General features: G+C 44.6%; 1 protein-coding gene across 7 annotated transcripts in view; it reads right to left on the bottom strand.

Annotated features, from left to right (window-relative positions):
* Positions 1-2495: 2495 nt before the first annotated feature.
* Positions 2496-19109, bottom strand: part of RABGAP1 (RAB GTPase activating protein 1) — a 141818-nt gene continuing 125204 nt past the window's right edge. For all 7 annotated transcript variants that reach the window (XM_045517568.2, XM_074362180.1, XM_074362179.1 and 4 more), the window contains 7 exons: positions 17471-17563; positions 16945-17055; positions 9169-9273; positions 8228-8311; positions 7480-7551; positions 5663-5860; positions 2496-4287 (listed from right to left, as the gene is read on the bottom strand). In XM_045517568.2, coding sequence (XP_045373524.1) covers positions 4165-4287; positions 5663-5860; positions 7480-7551; positions 8228-8311; positions 9169-9273; positions 16945-17055; positions 17471-17563 — 786 coding nt within the window. In that variant the 3' untranslated portion in view covers positions 2496-4164. The remainder of the gene's footprint in view (positions 4288-5662; positions 5861-7479; positions 7552-8227; positions 8312-9168; positions 9274-16944; positions 17056-17470; positions 17564-19109) is intronic.

Here is a 19109-nt window from a genome sequence, read left to right as displayed (position 1 = left end):
GCACTTTCCTGGCCCTGAGGACACTCTACCTCAGTACATGTGGTAGGATCTTCCCTTCAAGCAAAGGGATGAGGAGCCAAGGCCTAATTCCCATCCCTGTTTACAGTCCTTGGAACCCTGCTTCTCTGCTAATAGTACAGAAAGTTTACTAGACCTGCAACTTCGACCTGGCATCCTGGTGCAGTGAGTGGTGAGCTGGGGATGCTGAGTGACTGCTGAAAGAATCCTCAGCTTAGAATTTACCAGGTGCTCTTCACACACCTACCTCACTCTGTCCTGACACCCACCGCCCAGGGTTGGCATGACCCAGACACTACAGATCAGGACGCTAAGGCTCAGAGATGAAGGTACTTGCCCAAGGGAGCAGACCTACTAAATGGCAGCAGCAATTTGAAAACAAAAGCCGAAGCTCTTCCTACTGCTCCTTCCCCGCAAGGGTCCTGCAGCCCAGCTGCCCCAGTAACTCAGAGCCTAAGACCACCCCAGGGAGGGGGTCTTAGAGGGAGCCAGGCCGGGGCTTGCTGCTGCCGGCCTCCAGGTAAGTGCACAAAGGCTCCGGGTGTGTTCTGACTCTGGCTTGCCTTCCCTGCACACCCTCCGCTTGGATTTACCACCACACCAGCACGGACTGCAGCAGAGCTGGCCGGGCTGGCTCACAGGGAGCAGCCAGTTCTTGCTTTGGGGCCCTGGAAGAGGAGGTGGAGGTGGTGGCACCTGGTAGAAACCCTAGATCTTGTGATCATGGGCATGTCTTTTCACTTTTACTTTCAAGCCGGGGGAGGACATCACTTAACTCCTAGGGCTCATAAACCTACGGCAGCGAGGCCCACACAACCCCCAAGGGTCTGCAGGTGCTGCCACCTCCAGCCTGTGTTTCCCAGACTACCGCAGAGCCACACCCCAAAAGCTGCATTTACCTTCCTGCTGTGGCCTCCTCTTCCTCTCATCAACTCTCATTGATTCTCCAGGAGTTTTCCCCAAATGTGGCTGCCCTACTCCATCACCTCTCTTCAGACTCTTTCCTTTCTTCCTAGGGGACTGACAAGGAGTTTCCCAAAGTTATTATTTTTTCTTAAAGCAAGTTGGCTTAAAATCTCTCTCCAGTTTTACCATCAAACTCCTTGGCCTGGATGCCTCAGCCTAACTACCTAGCCTTGCCTCCCATCACCTACCTCACTCAGACTACAGTGCTCAAGACTGTGTCTTCCACCCAAACGCTGTCTTCTTGCCTCTCTAACCAGCAACTCCCCTCACCATCAGTGCAGAAAACGGTTACTCCCACTTGCCTCCCTTGTCATTACACACCCCCTCCTTGTTCCCACAGGGCCCCGCACACCTGTTAGTGCACTTGGCCTACAGTGTCACAGTCCTTCTCAGTCTGGGTCTCCAAAGAACAGGGGACCTCCCTGTAAGCAGGAGCTTTTCTGAATCACATTAGGCCTGTGTGCCAAGGCTGACTGGCTATGGGTGCCTTCCCCCATGCAGGGCACAGCTGCCAGGATGAGAACTGCTGCCCTCACTCCCTGCACTCCTAAACTCTGGGACCTCGGGCCTGGAAAAGCCTAGAGCAGAGCAGGCTGGCCCTTCTGGACTCACTCTTTCACCAGTTGGCCAGGAATGTGGGTCCCAGAAATACGCCCTCCAGCCTGTGAGTGGCAAAGGGATCCCAAATGTGCCCTGGAGCCCCTGCCCTGGCCTCTGCAGAGCACCTGCCACAGCCGGGCCCCTGGCTGCCCCCACCCTGCTTCAGAGCAACTCACTCACCACCTTCCCCTCTTCAGGGCCTGCATCTCGGCCCGCTTCCATCGAAAGGCTGGGTGTAGGGGGGTCCTGGAGGGCAGGTCAAGCAAGGAGGGGAACTGTAGAGTTGGGGAAGCATTGCTCTTCTTCCTGCTGCAGAGAAAGGGGATGAGGTGGTAAAGGATGGCGGAGGGTCTGGGAGCCTCGTCCCTGTGGTGCCATAATGTGAGGACCACCAGCGAACCGAAGAAAGGGGCTTTCTCAAAGATGAAGCTGGCCATCCCACCACTTTTCCTGAAAGGTTTAACAGAACATAAGTGGACTTTGGGTACTTTGCTTTTCTGCTCTTTAGCTGTTTTCCCCTCATGTTCACAGTTGGGCCTGGAATCCCTCCCATCTCTGCCTGGTGAGATGCTTTGTCTTTCAAGGTCTTACCATACCCTTAACTCCTGTAAAGACTTCCCTCAACCCAAATACACAGATCATATCTCACCGGTTATGTCTCAAAGAGGGGCAGTGCTCATGGAGGCACAGGCATAAGCCTCCCAGAGGAAAAAGCCTGCGTCTCCTCTCACCCCACAGGCCTGGCACATCTTGGCTGCTCGGAAGTGTCTGAGTGGATGAGTGGGAGGCACCGCTGGAGGCACACACACACCTACTAAACGGCCCAGAGGGTGGTCTTCTCTGCCTGCCTGTGGGAGCGGGAAAGCGTGGGGCAAGAGCACATAATGATACAACTGACTTTTACAAAGCAGTTCTGTTTATACCAAAATATTTAATGAATATGCTGTTAAAATAAAAGCAACAAAAGAAATAGTAATACAATTTTACTGGTTTATATTTCAATTGATAAAGCTGACACACTGAAACTACCCTAGCACAAAGTCCACACACCTAGTTTTAGATGGGCTTATAGCTGTTTGGTAACTGAACAAGACAGACACAGAAAGCAGTGGAGGGGGTGGTTTTGCGGGTGGGGGGGTGGTCAGAGGTTGCCCTTTGTTACCTCCCGTATCACAGATGACCTCAGCAAGCGTTAGTACAGCCAACAGGAAAATAGATACAAAACAATCCAAGTGTCTTTATATACAAACCAGTGCCTCTTAGAACCAGCTACCAGAAGACAACAAAGTCACCTGCGAGACAGCCTGTCAGCATTTCACTATATAAATTAAAAGTCTAAAGTTATTATTTTTTTAAAAAGGTGCTAAAACCTCCATTCCATAGTTTTGAAGTGAGAACTTGCATCCCATCTGAACAGTGAGGTTCGCACCTAGCCTCACCCTGGGGAGGGCCCAGGGCCCAGGCAGGCAAGGACACAAGCCAGGAGCACGGGGGCCTCTTGGACTGTGGGTCCTGCGAATGCGTGCACGGATGGACACACACACACAGACACACACACACACACAAACACACACATACACCCACCCACCCTCAGAGTCTTTCTCATTTGTACACTGAGAACCTTGAAGTGAAGGAGCTCTTCACAGCTCTCGAACGGCCAGACGGAGAGCAGAGCCCGACAAACTTTGAGTGAAAATAAGTGCCCAAATAACCACATAATTAAGCTGTGCAGATCAGTCCTAGTCTGGGATTTAAACACTGTCAACTGGGTGCATCGGAAAAAGATATTTATATATATATATATACACACACACATACACACACATTAAGCAAAATAAGATTTGTCCAAGTTATGATTAATCCAGTCTCACAGTCGGTCAAGTCACCCACCCCAGCACTGTGGAGTCATTTGGCAGCTAACACTAAAAACGACAGGAACTATGAGAGTTGCATAGAATTGATCAGAATCATGTGAATAATGCCAAACCAAAAACCTGTGCATCGTAGAGTAACAAAACTAGGTGGCTTCAACTACAACCATGAAACCCTCCTATTTAAAACAAAGTGCTTCTCCATGTCTACCTGGAGGACCCTCTGCTGGCACTGAAGCAGGTAAGAATTATTTGAGTTAATGATTCCCTGCCCCCCCATATATATATACACATATATATATATATATATATAGTGTGTGTATTTAAAAAAAAAGATTAAAGGTTTAGAAAAAAACCAATAGCCTGAAGGATCCCCAAACTCTTGATAATGTCAACTCAGCCCCTGGGCCTGGCAAGGAGCTGACCTACGCTGGAAAGCGGCCTGGGAGGTGACGCCGAGGAGTGACTTTCTAAAGCACGTCCAGAGCATCAGGTGAGCTGGCAGGCCTGTTAGTATCAGTAGTTAGGAGGCCTTACCGCAGAGGCTGCCTGCTTCATGAGCTCTGGGCCAGTGACCTACCGACATGCTTCTATGGATCTGACTTAGGTACATTCTGGTCCTGGGACATGTCACAGAATCACACATCTGGCCAAAGAAGGCAACAAAAGGTGTCGTGTTTTCTGAAGATGTCTGGAGGCAGCTCTGCTCTCAACAAGTCTCTTTCCCTTGAACGCCAGTTGCCGTCTTTATGGAGCTCAGTGTTCGGTTAAACCACGTCTTCTTGGCTGCCTGTACCTCGTTCAGGGCGAGGCCTAAATGGTGCTCCAAGTCCTGGAAGAGGAATGATGTACATGAGGATGCTGGTCTCCAATGCCAATGACACTGCCTCCTCAGAGCTGAGCCAAGAATTCGGTCTATTTACTCTTGAGAAGCCTCTGGAAAGTCCCCCAGTCTCATACTGGCATAGAAAGATCTGGAGTGCCCAAAGCTTTGGGGTCTTTACCAGTTAAGACCTCCTCATTTCTTTCCTTGTCTACTTATTAAAACAGCCTCCTATCTGAGTGACTCCCTCTCTGTCCACCCACCGCAAACCAGGAGACAGACCTAATGCTCTAGTTAAGAACACACCATTAATTTCCAGCAAGAGCCTTTAAAGTCTAGACTCCTAGCAAGGCATCCGAGATGCTTCACAAGCTGGACCGACCCACAGACCCTCTTCCAGCCTAGCACCCACCTCCACCCCTACTTCCTGAAGCTCCTCACTGGGCAGGCCCTCTGAGTGGCTGGACATGCCACGCCCCCCAACCAGGAATGCTCCCTATTCTTCTGCAGTTGCAACCCCTGTTCAATCTTTGACCACAACTCAGATACTGCCCATGGTGAGGCCTGTCCTCATTATCCTGGACAGTCACACAAGACATTATCTCAGCTTTGCTGCTCCAGTGCCTAGAACAAGGACTGGGCAAAGAGCAGATGCCCAGTGAATGTGTATGATGCAGAAGCCCAGATCTTGAGCTTCAGTCCTGAACTTGGTTCCTTCCACAAGCAGTGCCTAGGCCTACCTTGTACTCAGCATTGGTGCTGACTGGAACTAGCCATGCAGCATAAAGATGACCAAAGTAAGCCTCAGTTTCTTCATCAGAAAAGGAGCCTCAGAAAAATTAGGTAACATGTCTAAAGTCACAAAGCTAGTTAAGTGATGGGAGCCGGACATAAAAGCTCCTATTCTGAAGCCCTCAGATGCTGTACCGAGCCGTTCCTGTGCATTATCTTATTTAGTCCTCAAAGCAAACTATCAGACAGGGACCCTCATCACCTCCGCGTGCAGGTGGGGAACCGGAAGTGTAAAGAGGCTAAGGGCGGTGGTGCAGCTGTGCTTTCAAAGCCCGTGTTCTCTGCCCTACCTAGCAGGTGCCAAGTTTGATGGGTAAGTCTCATTATGAAAAAGTCCAATCCTTAGGACAAGCTATCTACTCATTAAACATCCACACATTAGTAACAAGTAATGGACTTCTTCCCATGAGGACTGTGGTCAAAGTTTAAAAGGGAAAAAACCTCAAGCCATAAAAATCATTTCTGGGGTCTCTAGCGCACACAAAGAAATCCAGCCCACACACAGGGGCGGGTCCCACTGCACAGAAGCAGAAACAGCCCTTCTCCCACTGCGGGCCTTGGGGGGGGGGGCTGGGCTGGGCGTGGCTGTTACCTGTATCTTACACTCGGCTTCCACCAACTGCAGCTTGGTTTGTGCCAGCTCTAGTTCCATTTCTCTCAGCTGGTTCTTGAGCGTTTCCTTCTCCTCATCTGTGTCCTCATCTAAAACATCCTGAGCTGAGCTGACGCCCTTTATGCGCCCTTCTTTGTTGAAAAATTCACGGCAGCGCTCACAGTCATCCACTTTTTGCTGAAATTGAATGTCAGATGTGAACAAAGACAAAGAAGATGGGAAGGTGTGAGCATCTCCCTTCTGGGGAGCCAAGACATGGCTTCTCAGTTGAGCACTACAGCTTCTGAAAGACCACGTTCTCTTTGTAAACTGGCAGATGGCCTACTCGAAAAGCCACCTGGTGGTGTACATCAAAAGCAACACAACTATTCTTATGCCTTGGTCCAGTAATCTCTCTTCTAGGAAACTTGGCTAGAAAAAATGAACAAGCAGTGACTACATAAAGATTTATGTACAAGGATTTTCACCGCAGAATCAGAGATAGAAGAAAAGGGATGGGAAGATAAAGTATCCAATAATTGGGAGAAATTACATTTATACAATGAAGTATGCAGCCTGTAAAAAATTTTTGAGGAATTTTCCTAACATGGTAAAATGTTTCAGTGCTGGGTGAACTAGGACACAAAAATGTATTTAAAGAATAGTAACAAATATATATCATATTTCATGAAAAAAAATGCCAATGACTGCAAGAAACATCATTTCGTGTTCTTCTAATAAAGTATTCTGCCAAATAAACCACAGAAAGCCATCAGTTACAAAACGTCCCAATTTTAGAGTAAATGTTAAAAAAAAGTGTATCTTAGAATGAAAGAAATTCTGTATGCTAAAGGAAGTACAGAACAAAGACTGAAAGCATATACACCAAAGTGTTAGTAGTGATGTTATCTGAGTAATAATATAAGGGTTTTTATTCCCTCCTTTACTCTTATATTCCAAATTTTCTGGAGTGAACATTATTATTAGTTTTAGAATCAGAATATAAATTTTATTTAAAAAACAGATACTGTTGGTTAAACACTACTTATGTAGTATCATCCTGCTCCTGGTAAAATGCTGTTTTGTGCAAATGTGGCCACGAGCCATGGACTCTACCAGGTTTCTGCCCACTGTTATGTTAGTAAGTATGTTAGTAAAGTACCTTTCAGTAAATTACTCATCTTAGTAAAATCTGACAAGTACTCTAATACAGGTGGCTTAAAGAAAGACAGCACCAAGCTACAAACTGGCACCAAAACATTAGAAATTAGAGTTCTCGTTGTACTTGGGTCCATTAGAACAGAAAGAACTGAGCTCAGACGGGGAGTGTCCCCATTTTACAGAACAACGTGGGGAGTGACAAATCACCACAGGGGCCTGACATCTGCACCCCACCTTCAGCAAAATCTGTTACAGGACTCCTCCACCTCAGCGTGGGGCTGCAGTAATCACAGACATTTGGAAGTTGAGGTGTTTTGATTTTTAATTTTTCAGTTTTTTATTTTTTGATTTTTTTAGAGTCAAGTTATCCAGAGGAGAATGCATACTGCATACTGCATACTTCATACAGGAACACCTGCCTGTATTTTGAGATCTAAAGCCAGCTCTCCTGGTCTCACCTGCATTCCTCCCAGAGGAAACAGGCACAGTCCAGCCGTTAGCTATAGCACCGGGGAGCCAGGCCCTGACAGGTGCCTTACCTGGTACTCTATCAGCTTCTCTCACTTTTGAAATCAAAGCAGAATACCCCCTCCCCAAATCTTCTGTGCTGAAATGAACTAGGTGGTATAAAGTCTCTTTGGTAAAGGAACACTTACCCGAATTTTCTCAATTTCCACTTTATTAGCAGTCTGCTGCTTCTCCAATCTTTCACTCAACTGAGAACAAATCTAAGAAAACAAACACGATATAAAATGACAATCTCTTTAGCAATGCCATCATCTGCATAGTTCTCTGGGCTCAGGATGAATTCTGCAGAGGAAGGTGGACTATGATGAGTGGAATGAAGACGGTACCACGTGGGAGGGGGTGTGATGACAGGTGAGCAGAGGTTCCGTTCCCCTGCACCCATCGGCCTAGGACTTGCACAAAATTTTCAGTGCCACAATTCAATGGCCAATGTTTACAAACACTTGCCAGGCTCAAGCCAGCAAGAGATCCCAGTACAGGAAGGAATAAGACCAATTCAGTTATGTTCTCAAAATGCAACCGGCCAGGGAGAGAAGTGGACCATACGCGAACAGAAGGCCATCATTCTGGGTCTGAAATGCTCCCAAGAACATAGAGTAGCTTTCATTTATTAAGTGACTACTTATGTGCTGGGAACTATGCCAGGTGCTCTACAAACAGAACCTTGTGGACTCCTCACAACAGTTCTCCGAGAGAGCGATTATTTCCCTTATTTTACAGCTGAGAGTCAGTGAGGTAACTTGTGCAGTGAAGCGAAGGGACCCGTCAGAGCGAGTGGCAGAGCCAGGACTCGTGTGGGTGTGGAGAAGACACATCTCACGCAGGCAGGCAGGGCTTCTGGAGTATATGGCCCGACTCCAGGGTGCATGGACCCACCTGCTTGTAGTCACCGATGATAGAACTGTTTTTTTTAATCTCAGATTCTGCCTTGTCAAGTTCCCGACGGCACATTTCTTTTAACTGCATACATTGGGAAAAGCAAAAGTGAATGTTTTAAGGGAAATGTAAAGGAAGCGCTGGTGCTACCTGCTTAGTGCTGGGCTTTCCCGAGAGCACCTGATCTAACTCTGGAAGGGCTCTAATTCTCCCACCTTCTTCCTTCCCTCTCAGCAGTACTAACCCCATTCCTGATGCCAGGAGAGAACAGTCAAAACTTCTGAAAACAACAAACCCTCTTTCAGATTGGAGCTTTTGCTGAAGTTCCTCCCTGTCAACCTGGGACCCTGAGCTAAGGCGGTGACACAGCAAATGCAGAGGAAGAGTTAATGGCAGGACCGTGGCTCCTTCAGTACCTCGTCGATTATGTAGAAAGTGCCTCCTCATCTCTCTTCAGCAGTCTGACTGAGATGAGAGGGTGAGCTGTCATGGGCAACTAGCCTGCTCCAGTGTGTGCAGCACTCAAAGCTCTTCCCATGGCTGCAAGTTTGTGCCCCCAGGGACCGTGGAGAGCTGGCTCGGGACAAGCCTTCCAGAGTTTGCTCTGCAGGGGCTCTGTCAGTGGACAGGTAGGGGAAGAGCCAGACACTGTGATGTCTGGTTTCTTTCTGCAGAAACGCTAACCCTCTTCTTTGTCACACTAAGATGCTGACACACTGGAATTTCTCCTGCCCCAGTGAAGGATGGGTTTTTGCCCCACTGTCTCCTCCCACATTTTAATTATTAAGAACCATTATGCTTTACACAGTAAACAGAAAAGGCCTTTGGAGAGAAACTGAAGCCAGCTGTCTCTGGGTTCTCCAGTGCCAAGAGGAAGTCACCAGCCAAATTCCTAGCTCTCAAGACACAGAGGACTATGGGAGGGGTGATGCTCCCCTTACCTGAGCAGACTCTTCTTCCAGCCGTCTTTTCTCTTCTTCTGCATCAATCAACTTCTGTTTGGTCATAAGCAGCTCCTTATTCAGTGCATCTGCCTTTTCCTCAGCCTGAAACATTTAAGAGATGCTGTTACAGAACAAGAAGTGAGAACTGGGAGGGGTGTGAGTTATTCAGCACAATCCCATTTTAAGATGAGGAGGAAACTGTGATCTAGAGGACATGATGTGTCCTAGGTCACACTGAGACTACACTCATGCAAAGTGTCTAGCCCAGTCTCCTGCATAGAGGTAGTGTGGGGCAGTGGTTAGGAGCTCCCCCCTTGGCATCAGACAGCCTGGGCTCAACTTCTATCGCTCCCTGCCTGTGTGCCACTTAGATAAGTCATTAAGAACCTCTCTGAGCTTCAGGATCTCCATCTGAGAGATAAGGCTTGGAAAGGACTCAGCACAGTATGTAATAAACCCAGCATATAATAAACACTCAATGAAAGGTAGCTGCCATCAACATTAACAGTATAACAAATTCTAGTTTTCTTCCTCCAGACTCTCAGTATTTCTTCTGCTTCATCAAACAAGTTCTGCATTTTGTTCTCAATGTCCCCCAATAAAGAAAGGCGTCCCTTCCCTGAAATGGCCATCCTCCACCCCTGTTTCTTCCTAAAGCATGTAGAGGTCTGGTGGGCAGATCTCTGCGTCTAAGTGAAAGTGATGTGCCTGCACCTGACCTACAGAGTCCCTGCCACTGGACAGTCCACGGCTGACGGGACACGAGCAGCTGCAGCGCGCCGGAGGGCGGTCAAGGAAATGGGCCGGAAGCTCCTAGTTACAGAGCACTAGATAGAGAGGGTCTCTGCCACCTCCTTATACACAACCTCCTTTGACAATGGATGGTTTCCCTGAAATTAAACAGCATTTCTGATGTCATTTAGCTGAAGTGGTATCACTGGGCCCCTGTGCTTTCTACTATACTACTTCTTCTGACATACTTTCTTTGGGAGGAACAGGTTCCAGGAGGCTGGGCCTTAAATGGAAAACTGAGAATGGCATGAGATGCAAACTCAAAGGCCATTAATTACTGTTACACTGCACATGCATGCAATTAAATGGGTCCTAGAGTTAAGATCTGTCCTTTCTGGGGAGTGGCTTATCATCTCCTTCTCTAGCTCAGACCCAAGAAGCAATCAAAAGGGAAACGACGATCAAACAACAAAGGAAATGTCTAGTAAGGAGAATGAAGTCCTGTTAAAGATTTTCTTTTGCTTTAATCAACAGAACATCCTGTTATCTCTCCCTTCTCTCCTGGGTCTGGACTTGGTTAACACCTTTTGAGCAACAGCACATACATCTGTCCTCTCAGTTACTCATCATCACTCCCATATAGGTAAGACTGATTCTAACAAGTATGGGACAGCCAAGTCATGAACTGGGTTTTCTTTCTCAAGAGACTTCCTTGCCCACGCTGACTCCTCAATTTATAAAAATGTTAGATGGGGAAGTGATTTCCTCAAGGCCGCACAATGCACATAGCAGAGCTGGAATCTGAAACAAGGTTACTTGACATTAAGCCCAGCATTTGTGCCACAGCTCCAAGAGCTGACTCTCAATGCTGTGCCAATGGGAAGGTGCACAGAAGCTACTGGACTGACAGAACCAGGGTCCTCCAGTGACACCACACTTGCTGCGCAATCACCCTACTTACATAAGCACATGGGCAGAGAACATCTGGTGATAATAAACATAAAGCCAGACTTCCACTTCTGGTCATGAAGGACTAACCCAAACCAGATTTACCCTCCCACTGTAAACAAAAAACCGGACAAAATATATGAAACTACTACTTGCTGACACTGAAAACAATAAATGCAGAACTGTGGTTCATGGGAGAAAGGATATAAGCAAGGTGAGTACTACTACCACCCTGGGTTTCTACCTAGAGGTACATTCTGGACCAAAGAGCAGTGTGAGGGGTTCCAAACGGCATGCCTCAGAGGGTTTAAGGAGGCAGAGTTAGAGGGTCAGAGATGCCGAAGTGGCTAGAAGCCACAGGGCAGAAATCTGGAGGTGAGAAAACTCCAGAACTGCTAATAAGGTAGTAGAGGAGATAAAATGAAATAATAAAAATACCCAATTAAACCAAAGAAGGCAGAAAGGAAAACAATAAAAAGCAAAAACAACAAATAGAGAACAAACAGCAAGGTGGTAGACTTAAACCCACCCTATAAATAATTATATTAAATGTAACTGGTCTAAACATTCCAATTAAAAGGAGATTATCAGACTGAACCAAAAAAGCAAGGTCCAACTATATGCTGGCTACAAAACCCCATTTTAAATATAAAGACACAGATACGTTAAAAGTAAAAGGATAGACTAGGATATACCAAGCAATACCATGACAGCTGGAATGGCTATATTAATATCAGAGTAGATTTCAGAACAAAGAGTATTACCAGAGGCAAAGAGGGACACTTCACAACAGTAAGAGTCACTCATTAAGAAGGCAGTAATCTGGAGTGTATTCATAAATTCAAATTACAAGAAACAAAAACTGACACAACTGAAAGGAGAAATATATAAGTGCAGAGTCACCGACTTTCTCACTGCTCTCTCAGTAAGTGACAGAACAAAGTGAAACCAGTAAGCCTATGCAAGATTTAAACAACACTCAATCAACTCGACTGAAGTGACCTTTACAGAACACTCCACCCACAACAACAGAGTACACACTTCCAGGTGTGTGCGGGACATTCACCCAAACAGACCATATGGAAGGCCCTAAAATAAGCATAAATATGTTTTTAAAACATTAAAATCAGGAAGAATATGTTCTCTGATGACAATTGAATTAAATTAGAAATAAAAGAAAAATTTCTGGGACAAATCCCTAACAGCTGAAAATTAAACAACACATGACTAAGTAACTCAGAGAATAGAGAAGAAATCACAAGAACTGAATGAAAATAAAAACACAATACATCAAAATGTGGGATATGCAGCTGAAATAGTGCTTCAGGGAGATTTACAACTTTAAGTGCTTAGTTTAGAAAAGAATGAAGGTCTAAAATCAATGATCAAGTTTCCTCTTTAAGAAGTTAGAAAAAGAGCAAATTAAACTGAAATAAAAGTAGGAGATAATAAAAAGCAGAGTCAATGAAACAGAGGGAAAAACAAACACAAAAAAACCCAAAAGCTCGGTTTTGAAAAGATCAACACAACTGATAAATTTCTAGTTAGACTGATAAAGGAAAAAGGGAAAAGACACAAATTACCCACAACAGGAATGAAAGAGAGGAGATTTTAACAGTTCCTATAAACATTACAAGAATAAGAAAATATCAATGACTTTATACCAATATATTTAACAACTAAGATGAAATGGATAAATTACTTGAAAGATTCAAATTATAAAAATGGACACAAGAAGAATTAGAAAATTTGAAAGCTCTGTATCTGAAAATAAATTTGAGTTCATAATTAAATAATTTCCTGCTAAGAAAACTCCAGGCCCATGTGGCTTGACTACAGAATTAAAGATCTAATCAAGGAACAATCCTACATAAAGACCTTTAAAAAACAGGAGGAAACACTGCCCAGTTCACTTTAGAAGGCCAGCATTCCCAGTATCAAAGCGAGACTAAGACATTAAAGAAACTCCAGACAAATATTCCTCAGGAATACAAAAATCTTTAATACAAATAAAAGTCTTTTTTTTTTTTTTTAAAAAAGGGAACTCCAAGATTCCTAGGAATGCAAAGTTTGTATACACTAGAAAATCAATTTACTTCACTGTACTAACAGAATTAAGGAGAAACAGCAAATAATCACCTCAAGTAATGCAGGAAGAGCATCTGACCAAATTCAACACCCATTCATGACAACTGGTAGCTAACAGGAAGAAAGGAGAACTTCCTCAACATGGTCTATGAAAAACCTACAGCTAACATTTGGAACAAGGTGATGGGGGACACTCTCACCATTCAACATTGTTCCAAAAGCCCTAGTCAGTGCAGGAAGGCAAGGGAAGAAAGGCAAATGACTTGAAAGGAAGTAAAACTGTTTTTATTCAGAGATGCTATGACTGTGAATGTGGAGAATCCTAAAAAGTAAACAAAAAAGCTACTAGAATCGTAAGTGAATTAACCAAGGTCAAAGGATACAAGGTCATGTAATCAATTGTATTTCTAGAGACTAGCAATGAACAATTGTAAAACAATATCCTTAATAACATTAAAATATATGCAAGTCTTGTAAACTGAAAACTAAAGTTGAAATTGAAAAAGAGCTACATAAATGAAAATTATAATGTATTTATGGATTACAAGTTTCAATTACTGTTCAGATGGTAATACTTCCCAAGCTGACTTATAGATTCACTACAACCTCACTCAAACTCCCAGATGGCTTTTATTTCTAGAAGTTGACAAACTGATTCTAGTATTTATAAAGAAATGCAAATGACTTAGAATAGCCAAACTATGTTGTAAAAAGAACAACAAAGTTGGAGGATTCACATGCTATGAAGATGGTAGGGCCACAGCAGTTAAGACTGTGGTCCTCCATAAGGACAGACATAGACATCAGTGAAGCAGATACAGAATCGAGGACACCCATAAGTATAGTGTCAAATAATTTTTACAAAAGAAGCCAAAGTAATTCAGTGGGGAAAGCTGAGCAACCTGCTCAAGGTCAGAGGACTAGAATGCAGCGAAGCCAAGAACTCCAATTCCAGCAGGTGGTCTCCTCAGCCTGTTTCCATCACTTTCACATCACACTGTCTCAGTGTGGACAGCAACCAGGCCAGAGGGGACTCGGACGGGGTCCTGTCAGCCCTGGGCCAGGTGCCTCCCACAGGCTCCCTCTCAGCCTGCAGCACCAGTGTCATACCAAGAATTTCTCCATAGCTATTGTGTGACAGGTAATAAAAGTGACAGCGGAGGAACAACAAGAGTGATATAAAATCCACTGGAAATAAAAGAGCGTTCTAGAAATCCTATCCGCCACGTACCAGGGAGCTTTTCTCTGGGATGCAGAAAGGGAAGAGTGAAAAGGCAAGAGGTTCTTTCAAATATCTGAGTCCCTGAAGTCAAGGAAAGGTTGGAGGACCCCACATCCCTCACTTCAGAACCTAGCTGATTTTCAGTGATGATTCAAAAGAAATGAGACTAATTTGGAAAGGGACTTTAGTGTGAAAAGGTCTGTCTGCTCAGCACTGTTGATGGCCGAATGATTGGACCCCAGTCTGACATTCCTGAGTCCGAAAGGCGGCAGGGGTCCTGCTCCTCTGAGCTACGTTAGGAGTGTCAGGTCAGTTGGGTTTCAATCTAAGGGCTCTGCCACTGACAGTGTCACTGTGTAAGATATTTAACCTCTTTTGGCCTCAGTTTCCTCAATAGTAAAATGGAGATTGTAACTTTATCCCTTACACAATATGGCTTGTTCTGAGGATGTGATGGTAAATACAAAGCACTTAGAGCAGTGCCTCATTGCTCACTAAGTGCTTAAGAAACGTTCTCTGTCAGGCATCAGTGTCTGGTCTTCCTCAACTTATATTTTTGATGCAGTTATGTCATCAAGTCATAGCTTCTCGTTCCATATTTATTTTGGAGACAGTGTGTTCCAATTAGATGCGCCTAGGTCAGAATTCTGGCTCTGCTTCTTCTGGGGTGCCTTCATCTCTCTGAGTCTCAAGTTTCATGATTGTTTAAAAAAAATCCTCATTCATATGAGGATTCATATGAGGATGGGCTCATGTGACTGTCCTTAACAAGGGTGAGCTAAGGATAAGCGACATTACAACTTAGCAAAGTGTTCATCATAGCATCTGTCACAAAGAGCATCAGCAAATGGGAATTCATATTATTTTTACTATTTCTCACTCTCGGCATCAGGAATGTAATCTAGTTCTTTGACTACTATATCAGGAAAAGACAACTTGAAAAAAAGTTTATACTCTTTACAAGCAGACTTCAAGAAACAAAAAAGTCTATGATCCACCTTAAACTAGTGGAACATCAATGTTACTTCTGGGCCTGTCAGACTGGCGAATGCAACGGCTCAAACTAAAAATCCACCTGGAATTTTAGCCTAAGTTGCCTCTTAATATAATTTCATTGTAGAACACAAAGCTCTGGTATAGGAGCCATTTTCTTTCCCTTTACACCTCCTTTCTGTGCGATCTACAGCTCCTAGAAGAGCCATCACTGGTACACACTGCGGCCTGCTACAGTAATTACTCTGCTCCAAGTACACCCACCTTCTTCCACTCACTTGGCAGAAATGCCTGAACGCTGAGGGGACGATTCTACAAAGAATATCAGAGGGTATTCTGGGATTCAACCTAAGGAGCAGACTGTGGTCAAGCAGAAATCAGTCAGATCTCCAGGTTCTGGTTACCTAGGGCTAATGATTCTGGAACACCCTCCTGCAAAAACTGGAAAAAGGAGTCTTCCCAGCTACCTGCAGCTATTTGTGGCTGACAATCAGACAAGCAGAGAGAACCAACACTGACTGTGCCTAATTCTTTCATTTGGTGGTGCCTTTTACATATACCAGATCATGTAATTTTCACTATCGCCCTGGGACACAGCTATTATTCCACCTCCCCACACTTTACTTGAAAGTAGAGTAGCTGGTGTTAAAATCCAGATCTGTTCAAAATTTTGTTCCATTATTCTATTCCTAAAGAGAGGTAGTAAGAACCAGTAGACACTGCTCTCTCTCCTTGTCTTCATCTTCAAGTGTGAACCGCTTTGAGAATCTAGTGGAAGCACAAACTGCTGAAGAAATACAGTGGCACACAATATTTTCATACACCTGGTGGATGTCAAGGACCCTGTGAAGGTTATAGATCCCACAGGGCTCAACGTATTATGTAAGTCCCCTGTAAACTCTCAACCCCTATGCCTACCTCTAGAACCTCAGAAAAATCAGTGAGCAGAAAAGTAATTTAAGGAGCCTGACAGGGAAATCTTAAGTCAGGTGTTGGCAAACTATGGCCCAAGCGACAAATCCAGTCTGCCACCTATTCTCGTAAACAAAGTTTTATTGGAACACAACCAGGCTCATTCATTTATTCACTGTCTATAGCTATCAGCTACTTCTGTGCCAAGGGCAGAGTTAAATAACTGCAACAGAGACAATATGGTCCACAAAGCCTGAAATATTTACTATCTATCCCTTTTACAGAAAAAGTTTGCCAACCTCTGACCTAAACCATGAATGAGAGACTGCACTTCGTCTAAGGGAAGCCTGTAGTATAGAAAATGGACAAGCACCCTGCCAGGAACACCATCATCTCAAGTTTTTAAGAGTAGGAGAAGCAGATTAAAACAGAACACCTGCCAATAGAAATGATGGATGAAATCGCGAGCTGCGGAGGCACTGAGCTTTATTACAATTGGCAACGCTTACCCAACAGGCAAGAGCAATGCAGGGTGACAAAGTCTGTTCCTGTCTTAGGGGTATGGAAGTTACAATGATTAAATGCTACTGCCAATTGCAACAGCCTAAGAATTAGCCAAAAAGCCTTGCAATCAAACAATGTTTGGAAAGGAGTTCAGGGATTGCATGTGTAATGAAGAATGAGGTAAGGAGGGCTTAATGAGATAATCAATGACCCCTGAAGGAAAAGAGGGAAGTAGTACTGACGAGAGCAGGCTGCATCAGAAGAGGGAAACTTTGAAGGCAGGTGACTAGAACAACACTACGATTCAAGGATTTCACTTGATTAAGGGAGAAATGTTTCAATGTAATCTATCCCTTCAGACAAGTCAGACTTACATTATCCAGGTCCTTCCGCAGGGCAATCTTGCTAGTCACCAGCTCATGGGCTAAGTCATCGTTTTCCTGTTCCAATCTCATGTTAGCTTCTTGTAGACGCCTATTCTCCCGCTGAGGGGTAGAAAGAAACGAGTTACAGACATAAAAATCAGATGGAAATGACAAGTTCTCAAGGTTAACCCTCAAAACTGCCTGCCAAGTCCTATGGGAATCATGGGAGACATGGCTGGTCCTAATGTGCTACCAATCAACAGGTTCCTACTTTGCCTCCACAAGGCATATTTAACTGATTCAAGTGACTGTCCAGCAGTTACTTCTTATGAATTGTGACAAAAGCCCACTGAGCTGTAACAAACTAGGCAGCTGGTTTGAAGCAAAACAGATCTTGCTTTCTCATTTGCAAACTCAAACTGAAACTTAAACCTAGAATAGTGAAATTGAATTTTAAAAAGAACTCACTGAAGCACAATTATGTGAAATGAAAGGCGGAAAGCTCTTCACATCACCTGAGACATAAGCAACAAACCTCAAATCGCTCAATGGGGTCTTCTTGTTGGGCCTGCTGTTCTCTCATGGTGTGATACTCTTTTTCATATTTTTTCAACTTCTTCTGACTAATCTGTAGGATAAAACACAGCACAAATTAAAAAGTATCAGAGAGGGGTGGGTGCTTCAGGGCCTGCACCAAAGACCAAGACCTCTGCTGACGCAGGCACCTCCAGTTACTATGGAAGTGGTGTTTCCTGCACATAAGCCCAGGACCCAAAGGTCTTACTCAATGACCACCATGCCCAGGGTTCTGCTGGGGATAACTGGTTCCTGAAGTTTTCCCCAAGTGTTAGAATGAACACCCAACAGATAACCCCTCCTACCTGAGTTCTAGGTCTGACTATCCTCCATCCTCCTCCTCCTCCTCATCACCACCACCCTCACTGACCATTTTATTTAGCACATACCAGCACTGCTGCAAGAGGCTTTACATCTGACCTCATGACACCTCTACAAGGTGCGGTATATTATCAGCCTCATTTTATATGCAGGTTAACTAAGGTATAAGGAGGTAATGTAACTTGACCAAAGTCACTAAGTTAGGAGCTGGCATATCTAGGATTTGAGCCCAGACTGCTAGATGCCACCCAAAGTCCAAGCTGTCGCCCCCTCACTGTCCTACCACCTAGCACTTTCCTCTGTACTAACAACTTCCGTGCTGCTTTCAAACACGAAAAATTCTCCTGACAATTCTCCTTAAAAACACAGTTCTGCTGAGCATTCTACTTAGCCACTCTTCCACCCCATCAAACTGTCCTTTCTCTCAAGCTTTTTCTTATCAACTACTGCAAACCATTACACTGCTGATTCACAAATCAGACTTTTAGCCCCCGAGTTCCAGGTTAATTAGAAATCTTAGAGCTAGTCTAGTCTACCTTCCTTATTTTATAGGGGGAAAAAACTGACACCTAGAAAGGAGATGGGACAAGCCCAAGTTTGCAGCATACTGGTGTCAGCATCTCCAGTTCTCTGTTCCACTATTGCTTTTTTCTTTAACTCGAGCTGCCTGGTGTTCCCTTCACATTGACTCTGTGGACACCAGCCCTTGTTGGGATGCTTACAGGTCTACCTCAAACAGAGCTTATTCCTGGAGTTTGGCTACTGCCCAAGGGAAGGCAGCCAGGAACATAATAGCACAATGCCCTGGCTGCTGTCTACAGAAAGATGCCCATTAAACACTTGGGGTGAGGCCACAAGCTGGAGTGGCATCCTTAAACCTAGGTCTTCTGTGGTTTAAGGCCAATGCTGGGGTAAACGTTTACTGTACATGTAGGTGATTCACAACGAAAGCACCGAAATAAAACATCAGTGTGATCCATAAATGTATAAACAATCCTAACAGATCAATAGTAGAGGAACAGAAAATAAATAAGGCTTGTGGGCAGCAAACACTTCCCCCTAGTACTCTGTGCTGTCAGTCTGTGTAAATGACAAGGGAGGGCAATGGATATAAGGCTCCCCCTAGTGCTCTATAAAACTGACACCAAATCCTACGAAACATTCTCACAAATCTTCAGGATTCTTCAACTTTTCATTCTCATGCTGGGATAAGAAAGAATTAACATTTCCCCCAATAAACATACATTTTAAAAAGCTAATCACAAAATAATTTCTTC

This window comes from Camelus bactrianus, chromosome 4, assembly GCF_048773025.1.
Source record: "Camelus bactrianus isolate YW-2024 breed Bactrian camel chromosome 4, ASM4877302v1, whole genome shotgun sequence".
In the NCBI taxonomy this organism is placed as follows: domain Eukaryota; kingdom Metazoa; phylum Chordata; class Mammalia; order Artiodactyla; family Camelidae; genus Camelus; species Camelus bactrianus.
The sequence above is the reverse complement of the archived record's forward strand: the minus strand, read 5'-3'. Positions and strand labels throughout refer to the sequence as shown.